The sequence below is a fragment of the Myotis lucifugus genome, unplaced genomic scaffold (assembly GCF_000147115.1).
Source record: "Myotis lucifugus unplaced genomic scaffold, Myoluc2.0 scaffold_69, whole genome shotgun sequence".
Lineage (NCBI taxonomy): Eukaryota > Metazoa > Chordata > Mammalia > Chiroptera > Vespertilionidae > Myotis > Myotis lucifugus.
Genome location: NW_005871117.1, coordinates 2,565,707 through 2,588,824, shown reverse-complemented (window position 1 = coordinate 2,588,824; position 23,118 = coordinate 2,565,707). Strand labels below are relative to the sequence as shown.

At 47.6% G+C, this 23,118-nt stretch overlaps 2 protein-coding genes across 5 annotated transcripts in view; one reads left to right on the top strand and one right to left on the bottom strand.

Annotated features, from left to right (window-relative positions):
- KAT6B (lysine acetyltransferase 6B) overlaps positions 1-8,488 on the top strand; it is a 180,066-nt gene extending 171,578 nt beyond the window's left edge. For all 4 annotated transcript variants that reach the window (XM_006090230.3, XM_006090229.2, XM_006090231.3 and 1 more), the window contains 2 exons: positions 1,515-1,806; positions 4,363-8,488. In XM_006090230.3, the coding sequence (XP_006090292.1) occupies positions 1,515-1,806; positions 4,363-6,911 (2,841 nt within the window). In that variant the 3' untranslated portion in view covers positions 6,912-8,488. The remainder of the gene's footprint in view (positions 1-1,514; positions 1,807-4,362) is intronic.
- Positions 8,489-13,869: 5,381 nt separating this feature from the next.
- DUPD1 (dual specificity phosphatase and pro isomerase domain containing 1) overlaps positions 13,870-23,118 on the bottom strand; it is a 19,841-nt gene continuing 10,592 nt past the window's right edge. Inside the window, exons 2-3 of the mRNA XM_023755144.1 lie at positions 22,875-23,095; positions 13,870-14,154 (exon numbers count right to left, since the gene is read on the bottom strand). Coding sequence (XP_023610912.1) covers positions 13,910-14,154; positions 22,875-23,095 — 466 coding nt within the window. The 3' untranslated portion in view covers positions 13,870-13,909. The remainder of the gene's footprint in view (positions 14,155-22,874; positions 23,096-23,118) is intronic.

Below are 23,118 nucleotides of genomic sequence, written 5' to 3'. Positions count from 1 at the left end.
ACCTGCACCTGGGCAGAAGGTAAAAAACTGATTTTGTCCTGAGACTCAACCCGGATCTGATATCTTTGTCTTCAGTCTTCATCTGTGACATAGAGAGGGGCCGGATAATGTTAGTGTAGCCAAGACCAATAGAGACAACACAGTACAAGTTAAGACACCGCCCCAAGGCCAACCTGTGTGGTGTTTGTCAAAGAACCTGCTGTTCTAACTCCCAGCTCAAACCGGCCATCTTCCCATGGAAAGGCAGCCGTGGGGAGGAGGTGGAGGGAGCACCCCTTAAAGTGGACTTCAGACTTATGAAATGTTTTGGTTTCTTACAAGGAAAATGTTCTCATGTGTTATGTATATAAACAAAATTGTTTTAAAAACTGCAAAAACCAGAATCATCCAGGCACAATATGGACTGCCATTCATAAGTGGACTCAAACGAAGAAAACCAGCTCTTTCTACTAGCTCTCCTCATGATGGGAAAATTCTAGTGGATTAGGGAGGGCTGGCCACTTGGGAAATTAATAACCATAAATGTTAAATTATAGGATATGATTATCAGGCTTATATATGCATTTTGGTAAACATTCAAAGAGTTAAAAATGTAAGACACAATAATTCTTGGGTACTGGTTACCTAGAGTTTGAATTTTAACCATGCATATTGAACCCTTCTTTGCAATGTATTTTCAATAATTTTTTGGACCCATTACTGACAGATTTACATTTTAGCAGCCAATCTTTTTGTTATTCCTATTTTTAAATTTTGTATCATTAAATTGTTTTTGCTTGAGAAAATATGTTTTATGATTGCAGTTACAGGGAGTCATTTGTGCCAATCTTTAGTGCAGTTAGAAAAAAAAGTTTGTATCTTATATAAATAAGGCAGATCTCATGTCTTTTTTTAGATTTTTCTATATTAAAATATTTTATAAAATTATCAGTTGCTGACATCCCTGCAGCCACCAATAAATGACTCTATTAACATTTTAATCCTCTCTTTAAGCACCCTCTTCATTGTTCCTGAAGTTATGAAATGGAACAAGGAGGCTAGTCTTGTGCACCATCCTATTTCCTAGGGTGCTTTGAATGTAGTAGGCGCTCCCTGAGCAGTTATCAAGTATTCAGTGAGTGACCCAGTGACTAGTTAATTATTGCAACATTTATAGGAAACTGGTGTTCGCGATGCCTTAAGAGCTATGATGTACAGGATATGTGAAGCCAGCAAGCACCATTGGAAAATATGTGCTAGAAAAACAAACCTTAGCTTTTAAAATCTACAGTTAAGCTTCTAGGATGTTCTCTTCTCAAAGCATCTGCTTGAGTAAACAACTGTTTTATTTGGAAAACACTTGCCTGTGTAGTCGGAGCCCGAGAGGGATGTTAAACATCAAATGGAAGGTTAACTACAAAGGCAGCACAGAAGCCTTTATGTGTGAGAGTCTTAGACTCGCGTGTTTGCTGCATATCGACTCAACCATTTAATTTCTCATGAGCTCTATGTATTCTGTTTGGAATTCATTTCAGAGGCCTTTTGTGCTAAAGAAGAAAAGGGGTCGTAAACGCAGGAGGATCAACAGCAGTGTAACAACTGAGACCATTTCCGAGACGACCGAAGTGCTGAATGAGCCCTTTGACAACTCGGATGAAGAGAGGCCGATGCCGCAGCTGGAGCCTACCTGTGAGGTTGAAGTGGAGGAGGACGGCGGGAGGCCGGTCCCGAGGAAAGCCTTCCAGCATCCGCCCGGGAAGAAGAGACAGACAGAGGAAGGGGGAGGAAGAGACAATCATTGCTTTAAGAGTGCTGACCCTTATAGAAGTAAGTGGAGGGATTATAAAAAGCTTGCCCTTGTGACTGTCTGTCCATTACTGCCAAAAAGCAGGCACCCGGGGGCCTGCCCAAGGGCATCCCTGAGGATGTGTGGACCCACGGGAACTAAGTGCCGACCTGTCCTTTCTCACTCATAAAAGGTTCTGGCTCCTCTTCCTGGAATTGGGTTTTATGTTAAACAGCTTCTAAGGCCCAACATTCCTGTAGATGGGTTCATCTTACGTTCCGGAAATTGACTTATCCCCGAAAACTTTGAAGTATGTCAGTAAGAAACACACTGCATTTTCGGATTCTAATATGTACTTTCCCCACATTTAATCTTTCTGAAATCAGGGCATATATTATTATCAGTGTGAGCACTGAACTCAGTAGCTTTCTTTTTCCCTGGGAAACAAATATTAGTAGATTGATGATGCATCTTATAATCAGTGGTGTCTTATATTATCAAGAATCAGCTAAACTTACACCATCACTGGTAGCTCTGATAACACAGGATAATGTCAAAATCAGGACACTGTCTTTCCTTTTAAATTACTGTTTTACAATTGCTGCTGCCAGGGACACTCCACCAATCCTCTAAAAACACCCTAAAAATGATGTCCTGTTTAAAAGCAACCATCCCTTGCCTGTGGGTCCCACCGAGTCATGAGGGTCTGTGGGACAGGCTCTCTACTGCTGAAATATTCAAAAACTCACTCCCATCTAGGGAACAGGCCATCTCGTGTCCCTGGGCACCACAGGCTGTCACTCTAGCGTTTGAAAAGCCACAATTTTAAGAATATGACCAAGCATCTTCTTGACTTTCTGAATTAACAGGATACAATATTTTGCTGAGAGAATGGCATCATACCCTGGGTCTAGAGAAACCAAGCCTTGTTCTTAAGTTTCTTTAAACAAACAAACATGTAAACAGCAGCAGCAGCACGCTGCAGCAAGTGATCGTTTTTTGTGTGGAAACTGAGCCTATTGCCAGTTGTCAGCTGTCTTCTCAGGAGCTTGTAAATGAATGGACACTGACTCCATTCTCCACTTGGTGCGATTTGCCTTAGAAATGCTAAGTGGCCTGGTCACACCTGATTCCTTTCAGAATCTTCTTCTTTCTTAAAAAATAGTTATGAGGAAACTCATCTTCTGATTTAGAGAGGTCTTCCTAGAAAAGCCGGTAGGTCCAGGAGCACGTGGAATAAGAATGTAGAAACCAGGGCACTGGCGTGGCACTCACCTGCCCGTGTGAATAGAAATGAAACCATTTGAACATCTTGAGACGTCTGTTAACTAGGTCTTGTACTTTGCGCTTCTGAAGGATCTGTCCACATCGCATATGTGTTCTCTTCAGCTAGCCAATTTGAATGTAGTACTTGCAGGTAAGTTTATGTGTAACTTTTTTATAATATAAATGATCTAAAAGTTCACCCTGCTCTGCACTGATTGGATTAGAAATCACTCCCTTCTGGCAAAAGGGATCTCTGTTCCACGTAGGTTATTAGATCTTATTTTTGGTCCCCAAAGTAAGTTCTCCCAAGTTTGTTCTCCTAATGATGCTGTTTCTCTTTGTAAAGTTTTTTCTTTACATTGACCAGAAGATCAGCATGATCTGTAATTTTCTAAGACTTGGGTGCTTTATATCTATATTTATTCATTTGCTATATTTTCTTGTTTGCTTATATCTATAAAAATATACTTACATATTTATAGTCATGTGCATGCAGGTACAGTAAAAATAAAATCAGCTGAACTAAAATGAACTTGACAATTATGGTTTGTTTTTTATTTACTTTAGTATTCAAACCACACATTTGAGCAGCAGATTGATCCAAAATACAGTCTGGACAGAATTAGTGATAAAAGGAATACCTGTGCTTTAAATGCTCGATAATTTTATGCTAAATACATTATAGTTTATGTCATGCAAAAATGATGATCCTGTAGTAGATTACAGATGTGTTTAGTTATTTATTCATTTGTTTCAGAGGTACACAGTTTATTTTTATGTCAGAGAGAACATTTAAATCAAAGTAAATAATGTCATCTGAGATCATTTAAATTCACTAATTGTCCACAAACCAAAGTTCACTTTCTTAGGACGGATATGTGAAGGAGGCTTCTCTTTCATTTCTTTAGTGCAGTGAGGATGTGGACATGGGCTGGCATTAACCCATTCCCCTGTATTTCCTAGTTTGTAAATGTCCCAGTGAATTTTGTACAATGTGCAATTCCGGGCATCAGAGAATATCTTGTTTGTTAAATCAAATAAGTTTATTATTGTTGCCTTTATCCATGTGCTTCCTATAACAAGCACAGCTTTGTTGAGAGAGAATGCACGTGTCTGTATGGCATATATTATTTTCCCAGACCTGGGTGATTTACTCAGTTTATACCACAGTATTATTCTGTATTAGTCTTGATTATGTCTTTACCATTAAGTCTTAAAATGCTAAATTGAAAGCAGTGCTTGCTAATTAATTTAGAGAATGAACTCAAGTTGTTTGTGGTTATGCTTTCTAAGACTTTGTTTTTCTTCCTCCCCTTTGTCTCCTCGATAAGACAATATGGATGATGCAAATAACTTGAAAGAAGGCAGTAGAGACAATCCTGAACCTCTAAAGTGCAAACAAGTGTGGCCAAAAGGATCAAAGCGTGGTCTCTCTAAGTGGCGGCCAAGCAAAGAAAGGAAGACGGGATTTAAACTGAACTTGTACACCCCTCCAGAAACACCCATGGAGCCTGATGACCAGGTGACAGTGGAAGAACAGAAGGAGGCGCTGGGAGACAAAGGCAGCCCCAGTCCCACCAGGATTGAGGAGGAAGTCAAGGAAGCTGTGGATCCCCTGCTGCCTCTGGACGAAAACAGAAAGGAGGACACATGTGCACCTGTAAGTCCAACAAAATCACCAGGCGAAACACTGGAAGACGATCCGGTCAAACCTGAGGAGGAAGAGGAGGACGAGGAGGAAGAAGAAGAGGAGGAGGAGGAGGAGGACGAGGAGGAGGAAGAAGAAGAAGGAAATGTAGAAAAAGACCCAAGTGGTACTAAAAGTCAGGAAAAAGAGGAACCAGAAGTCTGCCTGGACAAAGAGGACCCTGAGCGTTTGGATGATCATGAAGAGGAGGAGGAGGAGGAAGAGCCATCTCACAACGAGGGTCATGATGCTGATGATGAAGACGACAGCCACACGGAGTCAGCAGAGGCGGAGAAGGAAGAGCGCCCCAGGGAAGCTTTCAGAGAAGTACTGGAAAACCAGGAGGCTTTTTTAGACCTTAGTGTCCCGCCTAGTCATTCAAACCCAGAGGTCTTAATGGACTGTGGTGTTGACCTTGCAGCTGCTTGTAACAGTGAACCCAAGGAGCTTACTGCGGACACTGAAACTGCGCCTGAGTCTGATGAGGAGCCACCTGACGAACAGGCACAGAAACAGGACCAAACGAACAGCGAAGAAGCAGATTCTGAGTTCAAAGAGGCAAGTACAGCAGCCATGGAAATCGACTCTGAGACCGTCCAGGCCGTGCAGTCTTTGACCCAGGAGAACAGCGAACAGGAGGACACCTTTCAGGACTGTGCCGAGACTCAAGAGGCCTGTAGAAGCCTACAGAACTACACCCATTCAGACCAAAGTCCACAGATTGCTGCCACTCTGGACGATTGCCAACAGTCAGACCACAGTAGTCCAGTTTCATCCGTCCATTCCCACCCTGGCCAGTCCGTGCGTTCAGTCAGCAGTCCAAGCGTCCCTGCCCTGGAGAACAGCTATGCCCAAATCAGCCCAGATCAAAGTGCCATCTCAGTGCCATCTTTGCAGAACATGGAAACCAGTCCAATGATGGATGTCCCGTCGGTTTCAGATCACTCACAACAGGTCGTTGACAGCGGATTTAGTGACCTGGGCAGCATCGAGAGCACAACGGAGAACTACGAAAACCCAAGCAGCTATGATTCCACGATGGGCGGCAGCATTTGTGGCAACGGCTCCTCACAGAACAGCTGCTCCTATAGCAACCTGACCTCGAGCAATCTGACGCAGAGCAGCTGTGCTGTCACCCAGCAGATGTCCAACATCAGCGGGAGCTGCAGCATGCTGCAGCAGACCAGCATCAGTTCCCCCCCCACCTGCAGCGTCAAGTCTCCCCAAGGCTGCGTGGTGGAGCGGCCTCCGAGCGGCAGCCAGCAGCTGGCCCAGTGCAGCATGGCCGCCAACTTCACCCCGCCCATGCAGCTGGCCGAGATCCCCGAGACCGGCAACGCCAACATCGGCCTCTACGAACGGATGGGTCAAAGTGATTTTGGGGCCGGGCACTACCCGCAGCCGTCAGCCACCTTCAGCCTTGCCAAACTACAGCAGTTAACTAATACACTTATTGATCATTCATTGCCTTACAGCCATTCCGCTGCTGTAACTTCCTATGCAAACAGTGCCTCTTTGTCCACACCATTAAGTAACACAGGGCTTGTTCAGCTTTCTCAGTCTCCACACTCCGTCCCTGGGGGACCCCAAGCACAAGCTACCATGACCCCACCCCCCAACCTGACTCCTCCTCCGATGAATCTGCCACCGCCTCTTTTGCAACGGAACATGGCTGCATCGAACATTGGCATCTCCCACAGCCAAAGACTGCAAACCCAGATTGCCAGCAAGGGCCACGTCTCCATGAGAACCAAATCGGCATCTCTGTCACCAGCCGCTGCCACCCACCAGTCGCAGATCTATGGGCGCTCTCAGACCGTAGCCATGCAGGGTCCTGCACGGACTTTAACCATGCAGAGAGGCATGAACATGAGTGTGAACCTGATGCCAGCCCCAGCCTACAACGTCAACTCCGTGAACATGAACATGAACACTCTCAATGCCATGAATGGGTACAGCATGTCCCAGCCCATGATGAACAGTGGCTACCACAGCAATCACGGCTACATGAACCAAACGCCCCAGTACCCGATGCAGATGCAGATGGGCATGATGGGGACCCAGCCATATGCCCAGCAGCCCATGCAGACCCCACCCCATGGTAATATGATGTACACAGCCCCCGGGCACCATGGCTACATGAACACAGGCATGTCCAAACAATCTCTCAATGGGTCCTACATGAGAAGGTAGGCAACATAGGCAGTCACAAACCCCTGGGCGCCACTATCGGATTGATCTGCACAAATACCTTCGAAGAGTACGATTTCAAAACCAGCAAATTGGTGTGAATGCAAAAATATTTGTTGGCACCATTTATTTAAAAAAAAAAAAAAAAGCTGTACGCAGCAGAAAGCCTTATACAAGTTGTTTTTCTTTTTTTTCCTTTTTCTTTTTTGGTACCTTTGTTTCTGTTCCTTTTATATGAAGTTCTCTGCAGAGGAAGGCCTCTCTCTGGACTACACTGGAGGCAGCCACTTGTTGTGCCTGCTTCCATTAAACAATGTGGATATCAAGCCCCGCACTCCCGAGTTATCTGTTTTAATACAGAACCTAGAGCTTTTTTTCCTTCCCTGTCCACTCCATGTAAATGCCTTTAGCATTTCAGTTCTTGTATATTTTGTTTAAGGTGACACTTCCGCATGCCGCTAATGTCTTTGTTAGTGACAGTGCATTTTGTAGTACTGTACAAGTGTTGTGCTAACAGTAAGCCATTTCTTAAGTTTTTTGCCTTGATTAGGGTGCCCTAATTTGAGGGTTTTAAAAAAAACTATATTTTTGTTAATTATAAAACTGTAAAGAGCTATAAAAGCTATTACCATTTGGTTAGTCAAAAGGGTTTTATTGCTAAATGTTTGGTGTAAAGTTGAGACCCTTTTCCATTTTGGTGACAGATTTCTTTGGGGGAAAAAGGCAGCTTTCTGTTTTATAAATGCAGACTTCTGTTTATTGAATGAAGCATATCTCAGTGTTTATCTGTCAGGTTTTGAAACATTTCATATATGTCCAAATACTTGGCAGGATTTAAAAAAAATAGTGAATTTGGTGTAAAGTTGCTATTTTATGGAAATGCCTCTAACTTTACATTTTCATTCCATCTGTAGATTTTTCTATCTTTATAAAATATTGGAGTTATTTTTTAAGGAAAAATAGAGAAGTAGCTTGTGAATAGCTCAAACTAAGCTTACAAATCGCATGTAAAAAAGCAAAAAAGTTATTTGTGTCTGTTTATATTGCTTCCTTTTTTGTAGCCTTTGTACCTGTACAGGTGACTGTAAGGGCCAAGCAGGAGAGGCGCAACCCTTGTATAAAATAGCAGCCAGCGACACTCTTGGATTTATCTGTTCTCTTTTTAGTCAGTCACTTCAAAAAAAACCACAAAAAATAAAAAAAAGCTGTACATTTTAACATAAAATAAATTATGATGAGCCATTTTTTAGCCTCTTGTGTCCTGTCATATTATGATTGATAGAGAATGACCAATGGAACTGTATCATGTGTCACATCTCAGAACACATACACATTTTGGGAAAATAAATTATTTAGTGTACATTGGAGTTAAGAGATTTTCTGATTTGTTTTGACTTTGGGGGAGGGGGTTGCCAATAAATAAGAGTAATATCTAATAAAACCATCACATATACCAAATACCTATTTAATAAGTTAATTTATAATGGATTTTAATGCTTTACATGAAAGTTTATTTTATGCTAGTGCATACCTTCTGTATGCCAATCATTGTCTTTAAAATAAAGTGAATTTGTTTTTTTCTTTTTGACTTTGATCTTCATTTGCAAAGGGATCCTGCACAAATACCAGTTACCTCAGTGGTTCTGTCTGTGTCAACTCCCCTCAGGGGTGCAGTGGTGGCCAACTTCGTTCCTTGAAAGAATAATACAAAAAAAAAAAAACCAGTTTGGGAATGTATGTTCGAAGAACCATTTTCTTAAAAAAAAAGTGTGAAAGTTTTGCTCTGTGGTGAATGAGTGATTGGATGTTTTATTTAATGTCTGAAGTTCAGACAAAAAATGTTTTCAAATATTATTTTATGGAATTCAGAGAAAGTTGTGTCTTTTGAAACAGTATTCAGCTAACAAGCCTAGAAATGTATGTGTGGCTTGGCACCCATGTGGAACTGGCCCAGGAAGCTCTCCGTGTGTAAACGGGTGCTCACCGCTCCTGTGAGGCCAGTCACGTGTAGGCCTCTGGGAGGGAGAACGTTGCTTTTCCACCAGGGGCTCAACCCACACAAAAACCAGGCATTGTACCGATCAGACACAAACTTCCAAGTCGATGCAGAACAGAACTCTGAAAAGGCAAGATGGCGCACACGCCCCGGGATCACGCCCTCCAGAGGGAGGCTGCCCGCAGGTTTGCCGTGTACTCTCGCCCGTGGGTTTTTCTCGCTCATAGTTACAGAGCTTCAGGGCTGAGTGTCAGGAGTTTATGTTTTGGCCCCTTCCATCCACACCTGCACAGTCAGTGGGGGAAAGTCTGTAGTAGCTGAGGGAGTGTTTCCAAAACCACTCTGCAGGGGCTATCATCACAAAGGGAGGAGAGAACCTTCCAGATGCTGTGCTGGTTGGTGGGAAGGACACTGAGTCCACCTGCAGAGTGGGGGGGGGGGGGGGGGGACTGGGCTGCTTGTTTTACTCCCCTGCTGGGTCATTTCCGGGACCGCCCCAGGGTCCCCCAAAACCCGGCCGAACCCCAGAAGGGGCGGGGGGGGGGGGGGGGGGGGGGGGGAATGCTAACAACCTGATGGAAGCCACACAGAGCTTCCCACAGGCCTTACCTTGAAACCTTCACTCATTTGGTGTCTTTTCCTCTCGTGCTAAGATTCTTTGGGGACTGAGATTTGCCCTCTGTGTTCCCTTAGGCAGTGGCTTGTTAATTACACCCTACGGTCTATGGATACCCAGGTTCCATCACATCACCTCCCCCCACTACACACACACACACACACACACACACACACACACACACAGAGACACACATCCTGCCTGCCTCACAGTCCACCAGGGAGCTTGTCCACAAGTCCCAGACCTGCCCGACCAGAATCTAAGAACAGGCCTGGGACTCCGTGTGCATCCCAGGCTCCCTAGGGACTGCAGCACAGCCAAGTACGGGAGCCCCCTGCTGGCCCAAGGCCCTGGGTTCATCGACAAACAGAGGGGCTCTGCGTAGGTGAACTGCTGACCCGAGGTGGTCCCAGGACACCCTCACGCTCCTCACTAGCCCGCTCTCACTAGAAAAGTCTACTCGGACCTCAGTGTGACCCCAGGGAGCCTGGAAAACGGTAACTTGGATTTATCAGGACTGAAATGTCACAATCTGGTTGAGATCCGTGAACAGGCCGCAGCTTTTAAACCCAGTAATGTTCTTTCCTTATAAGAGTTTTAACAAGTGGTTGTCAGTTCCCAACCTTTACTTTTTAATGAGTCCAGTGATGCCTGCCCATGTGTGAAGGCTTCGGACCTCCTTGCCAACAGTCTGTTTCAGAAATAGTGACTCACGATCTTGTTCCAGCGCTTTCACCAGTCCTCCCACGTACCCCACACACACCCTGCGCAGGAAACGGGGCCAGCAGAGGGGCTTCTCAATTTACAGCTGAGATTGAGGCTCAACAAACAGTTCTCTCAGAAACTCGGCTTTTCCTACAGTATTTTACTTTGTGAAAAGATCATCACTTGTCTAATAAGCAAACGCTTTAGAAACTGTTAAGGGATGTACAAGCACAGTTAACCCTGTTGCAAGCAAGTGTTGGTCTACAGTCAATACGCAGAGTCCAAGTACAGTTACAGTTACATTATGAAGCAGTGCCTTCTATTTCTTTGTACCCAGGCTTCCAAAATTCCACACTCCAGCTTCCTTCTCCCTTCTTCCTTCTTCCTGTCCCCTTTCCTGGGGTTCCTCTCTCATCTCACTCAGTACGACTTCAAATTCCACCTCTATACAGATAACATCCACAGTTTTTAAAAAATATCTTTTTATTGATTTCAGAGAGGAAGGGAGAGGGGGAGAGAGAGAGAGAAAGAAACATCAATGGTGAGAGAGAATCATTGATTGGCTGCCTCCTGCATGCCCCCTTCTGGGGATTGAGCCAAAAACCCGGGGCATATGCCCTGACCGGGAATCACACCGTGACCTCCTGGTTCATAGGTCAACGCTCAACCACTGAGCCACACCAGCTGGTCAACATCCACAATTATATCTCCAGTCAGAGCTCTCTCTATATTCAGGGTCAAAGGACATGGGACACCTTTTATTTGTCTTAACAGGCGTAAGGCGATCTTCAGCCCCCTGGCCCCATTTCCACCCTGTCGACCTCATCTCAGTATTAAGGCACTACCATTGCCTTAATACTGAGATGGAATTGATACCTTCCATTTCTCCCTCCCTCAAAGTTCTGTGGTTTCTCCAGGATAATCGTTTCCCAGCACTGCCTCATCCAGGTCACCTTCCTCTTTCCTAGCAGCAGTTCCAATAGCCTCCTACCTGGTCTTCTCGCCTGCTTTTTAAACTCCCTACAATCCAATTTCCACACTGCAGCCAGTGGTATTCCCCCAGAGTGAGTTCCTGAGAGCATAGTAAGACCATCCCCTGCTTAAAAACCTTCCATGTTTTCCTTTGCACTTGGAATAAAATCTAGCCTCTCTACCTCTCTCCTGCCACTCCCCACCTCACCCACGGACTCTGGCTTCACTGATGGGCAGTTCCACAAACACGTACCTTGGGGGTGTTTCCTTAAAAACACACTTCATTGCCAGCTCAGAGCCTCCGCCTGTGCTGTTCCCTCCTCATTTGGAAGGTGTGCTCCTTCGGGACTCAGCTCACCCGGCCTCCACAGAGAGGCCATCTTTACCACCCCGTTTAAAGTGGGTTTCTCCCCGATCCTGTCCCTGGCTGGTCACCTTACTCCTCTTTCTCTCATGGCACCTGATCACAGCATGCAGTTTTGTTTTTACTTGTGGCCTCTGAACCCCACTTTTTGGCAGGTGGTAGGTTCTCAAATACTTGTTGACTGCATGAATATTTTACTTCTGTAGACTTGAAACGCTTCTGCAAAAACTTCTGATCCTCCTTTCTTCTACCTCTAGCTCCCAGGAACCATTTTGACGAGACCAGACTCCAACGTTAAAGTTCTCTGCTGTCCTCAGCAGGACTCGGCCACCGAGAGGTGGGGCATGTAGGAAGGTGCAGGGACCCAAGAACACCAGCAGTGGGACTCAGGGGTTCCATACTTTCCGCATATGGACTCATTGAAAAGTATATATTTTATTAAAGTGGAAATGCTGAATTCTCTCTGAATAAGGAATAGACCAGACCAAGGAGGTAAATGAGTTTCCAGGGAATTATGAGGCTCCTGTGATGGAAAAGTCTAGGTAGGGGCCACTATGATCATAGAGTCCTTTTTGGTGTCTCTTTTCCAAGAGCCTGTGTATAGCTCCCCTCACACCCCAATCTGGGTCATTATGAGGACCTGATTCCTCTTAGGCCAATGGTCGGCAAACTGTGGCTTTCGAGCCACATTCGGCTCTTTGGCCCCTTGAGTGTGGCTCTTCCTAAGCCTTAGGAGTACCCTAATTAAGTTAATAACAATGTACCTACCTATATAGTTTGTTTTAAAAAAATTGGCTCTCAAAAGAAATTTCAATCATTGTACTGTTGATATTTAGCTCTGTTGACTAACGAGTTTGCCGACCACTGTCTTAGGCCAACGTCACCCAACGAGAGCAGACCCTGGGCAGTTCCAGGAAGGCTAACCGGCCACTGAGCCCAGGCCACAAGTCCTCCCCTCTGGTACAAAGCAGGGCAGCTCGCCAGAGCTCACAGGGTTACCCTTGTGTAGCTTTTCACATTGTCCTTCCTCCATCAAGAACTTCCTCTTTCATTCTGCTGAAAACCACAACCAGATTGGAGAACTGGGCCCCTTTTCACATTTCCCCCACGGCCTTTATCACACTCGGCTCTCTCTAGGCAGCTGGGCTTCCATCAGTATCTCTCTTTGGGTTCTGTCTGGTTTATGGTGCCTGGTTCCAGATGCCATCTCTACCTGCTGGGTGCCTGCTACTGTTCTCTTCTCCGGAATGAAAATCTGAGAGTGATGGTGACTGGCTTACCCCTCCAGGAAGGGAACTCGCCACCTGAACCTGCATGCCTGTGCTCCCATTCCAGAGCAAACACATTTGCAAGTACTTCCTGGTGTGACTGAACAAAAATCGAAATGAAAGGGGCTTGCCGGTTTGGCTCAGTGGATAGAGCATCGGCCTGCGGACTGAAGGGTCCCAGGTTCGATTCCAGTCAAGGCCATGTACCTTGGTTGCGGGCCCATCCCCAGTAGGGAGTGTGCAGGAGGCAGCTGAATCGATGTTTTTCTCTCTCATCGATATTTCTAACTCTCCCTTCCTCTCTGTAAAAAATCAATAAAATATTTTTTTAAAAAAATGAAAGGGGCTTCCTTGAGTTCTTGTTCCCTAAGAGTGTCTCCTCCCTCTTTTCCAAAATTGTAAAGTCAAACTCTTGTGCAAATTTACCACAGTTTATTGAATTTTTCTGGGTAGTGGCAGCTCTGGCTAAACATTTGAAGAGCCCTGGCTCCCTGAGGAAGGTGGGGGAGCCCAAAGCAGGGCCTCTGTACAGGGGCTCAGGATCCCCTCCCCCAACCCCCACCAAGTGAGCGGCAGCATCTCTAGGGGACCTGAGTCTGTGGATCCCGTGGAGAAGAGGATGCGGGAGGCAGTAAGGACATACAGACACCTCAGAAGGGGACTCACTCCCGGGCACATTCTGCGGTTAGAAAATATATTTCTATTTTAAAATTATTTTTTAAGAATGTGACTTTCAGACCAAGCCAAACATTTAATCACAGCACAATGCCTACACATGTTTAAGTCCTTTTCTTCTCCCATCTTACAAAAAATAAATAAAAAATACAGGCGCCTTTATGCAGAACGGTGTGTCCATCTGTAACCAATTCTGCTGGGAGGCCTGTCAGCCCTGTTCTGCTGGGAAGCCAAATACTGGAGTCCGGGAGGCAGTCCTGCATCCTCCCTGTTCATCGCATGCACCGGGAAGGTTCAGATGACTTGGAAGAAGTCAAGCTTCGGTTTCACGGTCCCTTCTTCAGAACAAACGGAGTCACGGACCAGAGCCCTATCAGCCTTCTCTCTCCCTTCCCAAGGGGGGCCCTACAGCTCCTTCTCACTGGCCTTGTCGCCGTCGTCGCTGTGCTGGGCCTGTTGCCTCTGCTGCACCAGCTCCTTGTCCAGTTCCCGGAGCTGCTTCAGGAAGCCCCAGTTGGGGAGGACACAGCGGTTCTTGGCCACTTGTTGAATGGCGTCCACCAGGGTCATGTTCCTGTGGATCATCAGGTAGGCCAGGACCAGGGTCGCCGAGCGGCTGCGGCCCATGACGCAGTGAACCAGGATCTTATCTGAAATGGAGTGGGGACAAGAGGCAGCAAACTAGCTAGTCATCATGGCATTCTTCACCACCATGCACTCGGGGGGGTTGGGGGGAGCGGTGGGGAGGGAGCTAGTTTCACTTAAGAATATCCCTGATGGGCCGTACAAATTAATTTATCAAATTTCAGCCCTTGGTTACACTTCTTAATATTCTGTGTGATGAAATGGGAAGCACACATAGAGCACTTGGCCTGCATACCGGAGCGCGATAGTTATCGTGGGAGAAGCACCAGGGAGATCGAGTTGCAAGTTGAATTGGCCACTGTTTCATAAGACACCCTTTTACTTAAAAGAATGGATGACAGGAAAACCATGGTCATTTAAACTTGGGTATTTGGCAGACTTTGGCTCAAAAGTGAACACAGTCAGTCTGCCACATCACAGAAAACAACGGATGGTCTTTATTGCCAGTGATAAAATGCAAGCTTTTGAGCAAATACTAAGAGTTTTGGAAAACTTGTATCTATCACTGTGAAGCTGACGGTTTCCCAATACTTTGAAGATTTTTGTTAGGATGAGTGATGAAGTTAACAAATGTGTTTTTGATAATGTCTAGTGGAAAGTGTCAACATTTGGAGGATCTGCATAACTGAGTAAACCAAATGACCAAATACAAGATATTACAGAATCATGCAGAGGTAAAACATCCACTCAAAGACAGACCAGTGGATTTTCATGTAACTGAGTATGAAGTTTATTGATACGGCTTCAGATTCCACATCACAGCTAGCCTTTAAGAAGCTATCATTTGCCCGGTCGGTGTGACTTGGGGGTTGAAAGCGTCGACCCATGAACCAAGAGGTCACCAATGTAGTTCCTGGTCCAAGTACATGCCTGGGTTGTGGGCTCGATCCCTAGTAGGGGATGTGCAGAAGGCAGCCAATTGATGTTTCTCTCTCATTGATGTTTCTATCTCTCTATCCCTCTCCCTCTCTCTCTAAAAAAATAAACAAAATCATATACTTTTAAAAAAAAGAAGCTATCATTTGTCAAGTGTGGGTGTAGTATGAAGAAGAATACCCACAAGTACCTGAAAAGGCGATTAGAGCCTCCCTCCCTTCTCCAGCTACACTGCTGCTGAGTGAGGCTGGATTTTCTTCATCCGCGCCAACCAAAACAATGTACCACAACAGATTGAATGCAGAAGCTAATCAGATTCCAACTGGATTCTAATAAGCCTCGCATTGAAGAGATTTGCAACATTGTAAATTAATACCACTCTTCTCCCTAACTGTATTGGAAAATACAATTTTTCATAAAAATATGTTATGTTAATATCCAATGGTGTGTTTCATCCTTTTAAAATGAGTATTCAACTTTTCAGTTTTTCTTTCTAATAGGGTAAGTGCTGATAGATACAACCTGCGTAAACAAAACTCCCTTTGGCCACTGCCATGGCAGTGTCTGGGCCCCGCTGCGAAGCCTTGATGTGAAGCTGTTGCCTCTAGAGCTCACGTGCTGAGCATCCACCGTGTTATTCCATCCTTAATACAGCCTTCAGGGCTCCAGTATCATCCTCCCTGCTTTACAGAGAGGGAAACGACTTGTCAGAGGTCACTCAGAAACCTGGTGCCAGCACTAGATAGTTCAAAACAACATGTTATTGAGGCCCTACTGTGTGCTGGACACTGGCCATCATGCTCTTGGGACAGAGAAAATGCTGAGATTAGGATCTCTGGCTGTACCCACTACTGGTAGGCCAGCGGCCACCCTCCCTGGTTGTGCGATCGCTCTGCTGGCGTCAAGCTGGCTGAGGCGGCTCGAGCTGTGGGACCCCAGTGCTGTCCCTGTTCCTGAGTCTCAGGCCCGAGGCCTGGAAAGATGACCAAGAAGACATTCATGGACATCCCCGGGTCTCTGGAGCATCGGCAGGACATGAGAACAGCTTGGAAAGAACACTTCTGAATGGACATGGCTCTCCTGTGTCCCTCCCATCTTCCTCAGGGGACCATGTCCAGGACAATGGGAATGGCCAGCAGCCATGGCAGCATGAGGACTCCAAGAGGGTTGAACCCCAGGCGCCAGGGTCCCCTCCCCACCCCCACCTGGTCAGAGAGGCCGGCACACCCTGCCTGACAGTAAGGACTCTACTGATGGCCTCTCCATACATCGAGGGAGCACGGAGAGGTGTTCCATGAAGAGCCATTCGCTTTATCACCGTCCTTTTCCACGGATCCCCACAAGCTAACCCGGCGGCCTCTGGTCCCAGCCTTCATGCTGCTGAGCTACACGAGCCTGGCCTCACCGCCCCTGCCTTGTGCACCTTGGCCGGCAAGGAGGGCGAGAAGCAGGGCCACTCCCTTCCTGCGGGCCGGGTTTGGGGAACTGGCCCTGAGGGACGGCTGGAGTGGCATGTCTACCTCTGGCATCCTAATCCCCACACCCTGTTCCAGAGGCTGCTGGCCCCCCGCCAGCCGGCTGATAACTAAAGCGTTTCTTCCTCTCCTGGCAAAAAGGGTAATTCTTTCTGTCATGACTAAATGCTCCAAACAGACGAAAGCTGTAGTTCATTAAGCCTTTTGGGAGCCTGAAGTCTGCTGAGTGGGAGGAGGGGGTGGGAGAGGAAGGAGAGGGGGTTTGGTGGGAGTGCAGGGGGGGGTGCTCAGCCCCAGCAGGAGTTCCTGGAACTAAATTTGTTTTTATGACGGTGGCATTAATGCCACCAGCCATGTGCGCTTGGTAGGTCCCCCTGGGGTCAAGGGCCTCCCCCAGATCCTCAGGGCCCTGCTCCCTCTTTGCTCTGGGGCTCTGCTAAGCACCACCCGTTGGGGCCCAGCATGGGGTGGTGAGAAACTGCAGTTGGGAGGGAGAGAAGGCCAGGAAGGCTGGCCTGTTCCCAGCAGGGCCCTGGCCAGAGAGAGTAGGGGGCTCTCTGGGAGTTAGATACCAGCCGGGGTCAGGCCCTGGGTGGAGGCAGCGTTGTCAGGGTTTGGCACTTTCTGGGTCAGCAGCTTTCAAACCCTTTGGTGTGGTTCCCAGAAACACTATATAGAATTCATCGCTAACACGAACATAGCCTCAGCTCACGCCCCATCTTCCAAGTATGTTGTTATGTATTTTTACTGTAGCCAATCCTCACAACCTGATGAGGTAGGTGAAAGACCATCCCCATTTTTCAGAGGAGGCAGCTGAAGTGCAGAGAAGGGACTCCAAGTCGCACAGCTAGGAAGTGGCTGAAGTGTGTGTGGTTCGGACCCAGGCACCTGCCGCCAGGGTTGAAGCTCTTAAACGCTAAGGGGCGGATCGGAATCACAAGTGTGCGTGTCAGACGAAAGTTTCACAAAGTAATACGCACTTTTCCCACGCACAATGCCTGCTGCTATTTTCTATTCTAATCTATTCCATTTTTTAAAAAAGAAATGCTGGTTGTGCCCACTATAGGTCACAATCTTAATGTTTGGAAAAAAATGGTGATTTCAATGAAATATCTTAGGCCTTTACCAAAACTTGAATTCCCAAAAGTTGAATCTTATGAAGAAAACCCAAATCCAGAATCTCTGCGGCTTCCCAATTGCATATTTCCCTTCTGACCAGGAGGTAGGCCTCTGTCACTCAAGTCAGACATACAGGCCAAGCCCCCCAACCCCGCACACCCTCACCTGCACCACCCGTACCCCCACCAGGTGTGCACTCCCTAAACACCTCCTGTCTGGGTTTGGGGGATGCCCTTTGCCTCTCTCTCGCTCAGCCCTTGCCTCCTCAGCGGCATGCAAAGCCAGAGTTCATACTTCTTCCCAAACCGGTCAGGCTCGAAAAAGTCCTCAGAAAAAGGGGGCACGGCGGGTTCTGAGCTGCCGAGGGGCAGGCCCGAGTGTGCCGCAGAGGGAAGACTCTCACATCACCTGAGAGTCGGCCCTGCCTACAGCTCAGAGGCACCAGGGATCCGCCTCCTGCTCAGATGCAGCCTTCCTTTACTGACTCACGCCCACCTTGGCCACAATGGCCTTGAAGGTGGTGTGAAAGCAGGCTGTGGACCGTCGGTTAAAGAAAAAGAAGGAAGGAAAGGAGAGCGGTGATACTAAGACCCGATCTTTAGAGCCTCCTGGTGTCTACCCTGGGATTTTTCCGACGATTTCCTTAAATTAAAACCACCCCAAGTCGCTCGGAGGAGGCCACGCCAGGAGCGGTGAAGGCAGCCCGAGCGGGGTCCCCATGGCAGGCTTTTGTCAGGACTTGTTTTTCTGATGAGGAATGACAGGTTCCGTTGTTTCAGATCCCATCACCCGCTGCCCTGCCTCACGTGCCATAATATTTGGTGACTTGTTACACAGCAAAGTCACCAGATGCTCAAAATAAGGGCAGAGGATTCTCCCGTGAGGCCTGAGTGACAAGCGTTCCCACCGAGGGCCTCCCATGGGCTCCGTGGCCCCGGGCTCCTCCCTTGGCTCCTGGGTCCCCAGCTCCTGGGGCGGGACACTGGGCTGGATGATCTCTAAGATTTTTCCAGGGGGACTGAGTCTGCCTGCGGGGTTCTCTCAGGAAGAGCAATCAGGGGAGGGCCGGTGGGAGTGGGCGCCCTGGGCTGACTCCACAGCTCCACGAGCAGTGCTTTTCAAAAAGAGGGAGCGAGACAGCTGTGGGCAGCAGAGGGAAGCCGTGTGCCCTTGGCAGACACTAGCCAAGGAAGAAGAGGAAAGATAAGAGGAAAGAGAGACGCCTTGCCTTTTGGCCAGACTGTCCATCAACACCTCTTACATCAAGAGTATAATAAGAAACACGCGCGTGGGCCTGGCTCTGACGTGCAGTAGTCGTGTCCCTTGGTTTCCCAAAGCCCGACGAGGCACAGCCGCCCAGGGCACGTGGCCGGCAGGCCGGGCCCAGGCACCGCCACTGCAGGGAGCCCGTGGCAATGCTGCTGCCCAGCTGGCCAGCCTTTTATTGTGTTACTGTGACTCCTGAGGGCACAGGTTACCCACTGACAGCCGTTGGGTTTCTTTTGTTTGGCCTTCGCAGCATTTTAAGAAATTTTCAATGTGTTGCCAACACTTAAAAATCGAGTGATTTTACATCAAATCCCAGATTGGAGACATTTCCTGAAAAGTCGAATCTACCACATTTGCGCTGGTTCTCACAAAACAAACGCTGGCTGGGACTGGGCAGCAGCTGCCCCTTGGGAAGGGGTACGAGCTCTGCACTTAGCCACAAGCACCCCAACCGCACCCCACGGCTTACACACAGCTGCTTCGTTCACTCCTGCACACTGCCTGGTCCTAAGCGGGTAGGACTTTGAGCCTTCAACTCAAGAAAGTCTTTAAATATGTAAGCGCACAGTCTTGGCCGGTGTGCCCAGTGGTTAGAGCATTGGCCCGCACACCAAAGGGTCACAGGTTCAATTACCGGTCAAGGGCACATACCTGGGCTGCAGGTTTGATCCCGGCCCCAGTCCTGGTGCGTGTGGGAGGCAATCAATTGATGTTTCTCTCTCTCTCTCTCTCTCTCTCTCTCTCTCTCTCTCCCTCCCTCTCTTACACTCTCTCTTAAAAAAAATCAATGGAAAAAATACCCTTGGGTGAGGATTAACAACAACAACAAAAAATGTAAGCGCACAAGGTACTGAGAAGGGAGCCCAGCCTCCCACCTGGCAATGCAGCCCTGTCCTGGTCCCCATCCCCAGCCAACAGTCTAGTCCCCACCCCTGCATACTCTCTGGCTTTGGTATATACTTCCCCCCCACCTTTTTTCTTAAAGAGACTGTTTTTTCTTTTTGTTTTTAATGATGTTTTATTGATTTCAGAAAGGAGGGGAAAGGGAGAGATAGAAACATTAATGATGAGAGAGAATCATCGATCTGTTGCCTCCTGCACGCCCCACACTGAGGATGGAGCCCACAAGCCAGGCATGTGCCCTGACTGGGAATTGAACTGTGGCCTCCTGGTTCATAGGTTGACGCTCAACCACCGAGCCACACCAGATGGGCATCTACTTTTCCCTCTTGACCCTTTCTTTGCGAGGTGCTTTCGACCACCTGGTCTACCAGTCACTCTCCACACCAGCCTGACCTCTCCGCATCGAAGCTCTGTGATCTGCCCAGGCCTAAACAGGACTCGAGGGTCCCATTCTCTCCTGACTCCGCAGTGTGGGCAGACTCTAAACTCATGTGCCGGGAACCAAAAACAAGCTGTCGTATGAGCATATCATACTAGTTCAAAGTTGGAATGTCTTTTTTTCTTTGGGGGTTGGAAACTTTATGATGATGATGTGCATGTGCTGGTGTGGCTGTGTGTTTCACGGTGCACGACCTCTCTCTCTCAAACACATCTGAGAGCCTGCTGCGCACCAGGTTCTGTGCTAAGCGCTTTATGTCGGTTACTGCGGAGCCTCATTATAATCTTTCAAGGTAAATATTTTTATCACCAGATGCAGAAACGAAGGCTCGGAGAAATCACATTGTTACTAAGCTGTGAATCTGAACCCAGCCCTGTCTTCTCCAAAGCCTGCCAGCGCCCCTTCCATTAAGGGGAAGGCCAAAGGTAGAGTCATGGCAAGTGAACTGAAGGATTGGGTGGTGGTACTGTAGCTTTTTGGTGTGTTTTTTTTTTTTCATGTCAAATATGTTTTCAGTTAACTTCAAATATTCCGAGGCGAATTTTACCTCGTGGTGATGAGTCAGAGTCCAGTTGCTTTTTGATCCTGCTTGGAAACCCAGATTGTGCACAACACAAAAGGTGGCCCATAAATAGACTCATAAAAGAGTGACTTTGAAATGAAGCATCCCTGAATACAAGCACTTCCGTTCCATGAGTTTCTTTTTCACCATGACATTGCTGTGAACCAAAATAACGACCAATTGTTGGTGCCTATGGCTGGCTGTGGGGCCAGGTCCACCTTGGGACGGCCGTCAAGGCCTGGGACTGCAGCAGGCATGGCCCCGGCTCGGCCACAGGTTGCAAGTTCCTGAAGCAGGCCATTTGGTCAGGCAGTGAGCCTTGTGACCCCAACCTCTTTTGCTAAGAAAGCTTTCAGTACAGTAGTCCCCCCTTGTCCGTGGAGGATGTGTTCCCAAACCCCCAGTGGATGCCTGAAACCACAGATAGTTACTGAACCTAAGCAACTTCTTCAACTCTGCCGGAAATGTGGCAGCAGCTGTTTTATTGGCAGACGCAGCCTCTCCAGTAATTTTATTATTTTTCTGTCCAACCTACTCCTGAATCTGTGCAACCATCCCTTACTTGTAGCAAATGGCTTGGTGTCACTCATTTCAGGGGATCCCTTGCTGAAATCATTGTATAGGCTCCATGCTTTCTGGTGCAACAGGTTGCATCAATCACAACCCATTTTCTGTTCTGTCTTCCACCTACAAATTTAATGCTTTTTCTATCTTAATTAAGCTTGTCATGCGCTGTGGCCATAATTTTTGCAGTTTAAGGTGAGACAGCAAAACTAGCACAAATTTCTTTTTCCTTCTTCACAATTTCACGGATAGAAGATTCCTTTACAGTAAGATCTTAGCAACCTCAGCAAACAATTTTTTTTCTTTCCTATTAATTCAAGAACTTTCACCTTTTCACTTACAGTTTCTCTTTGGTGTATCTGAATTGCCAGCATCACTACTCTGGCACTTTGGGGCCATTAAGTAACGTAGGGGAACTTGAACTCAAGCACTGCGATACTGAGGCAGTCGATCTGATAACCGAGATGGCTACTGAGTGACTAATGGGCAGGGAGCATATACAGCGTGGATTTGCTTAACAAAGGGATGATTCCTATCCCTGACGAGATGGATCAAGACACTGCGAGATTTCATTACGCTACGCAGAATGGCGTGCAATTTAAAACTTATGAATTGTTTATTTCTGGAAATTTTCATTTAATATGTTCAGACTGTGGTTGACTGGAGGTAACTGAAACTAGGGAAAGTGAAACTGCAAATGAGGAGGGGCTACTGTCACTGGTGACCCCAAATTATGTGATGGTCCCATAAAGGGTTGTGACACATGCGGCTGAAGTCAGAACACAGATTAGGGCGGTGAAGTCCCTCTGGCCTCTATGGAATGCCACCCTGCAGCCGTAACTGCATATTGTCTTACCTGACGCATTCCTAAAGTGTGCCCTTCTCTCCAAAATAGCCTGGTAGCCTTTCCCTGGATTAGGGCAGCTGAAACTGCAAGGACTAGCACTGTGCTTTCAAATTAACCCCGGGAAGCTCGGGCATCACAGGTGCAAAGCTCAGTCTCAAATATAGTTTGCCACTTATGAAGGCTAGGTGGTCACTAGACTGAGTGTTACTGGACTTAGGGAGGGTCGGGTGGATGAGGGGGTAGGGAGGCTGTGGGCTTGGTTGGTTGGCAGGAGAATTTGCCGTCTTTCCACAGATTTTCCACTCAAGTCAGCTGCCTGAGGGTTTTCTGGCCTCAATCCTTTGACTATTCATCGGGTTTGGGCACAGGCACAATTGCATCCCAGCTGTGAGCGTTCCCCAGACCCCCCTCCTTTGGAAGGATGGAGGAGGTGCCTGAGGGAGGAGAGCTTCAGGCCAAAGGCCTCCCCTCTGAACCCTCCCCATGCCGATGCCATCAAAGCCTGAACTCCACCAGCAGGCTTACAGCCTCCAGGGGCTCAGACCTTTCCAGCTCATCCACATGGAACCCCCGCAGGGTGGGCTTTGAGAGGGGAGCCGACTCCCAGAGTATAGAACCCTCTTCCCACGGGGCGGGGAGGAGGGGGCCGTTAGGGGGCGCGGGGCTCTTACTGTGATCAGAGTGGAGCGCACCGTCAATGAAGGCGGCCGCCGAGTAGAAGAAGACGCTGAGGTCGAAGGTGGGCACGTCGTCGGCCTCGACTCCGTGGTACTCAATGTCCATGCCGCGGTAGTAGTCGGGCCCCGTGTCCACGTTCCGGCGGCCGTGGGCAGCGTTCAGCACGTGCGTGAAGCCCGCCTTCTGCAGCCCATAGCGGTCCAGCGCCGTGACCCTGAGCGCACAGGAGAGAGACGT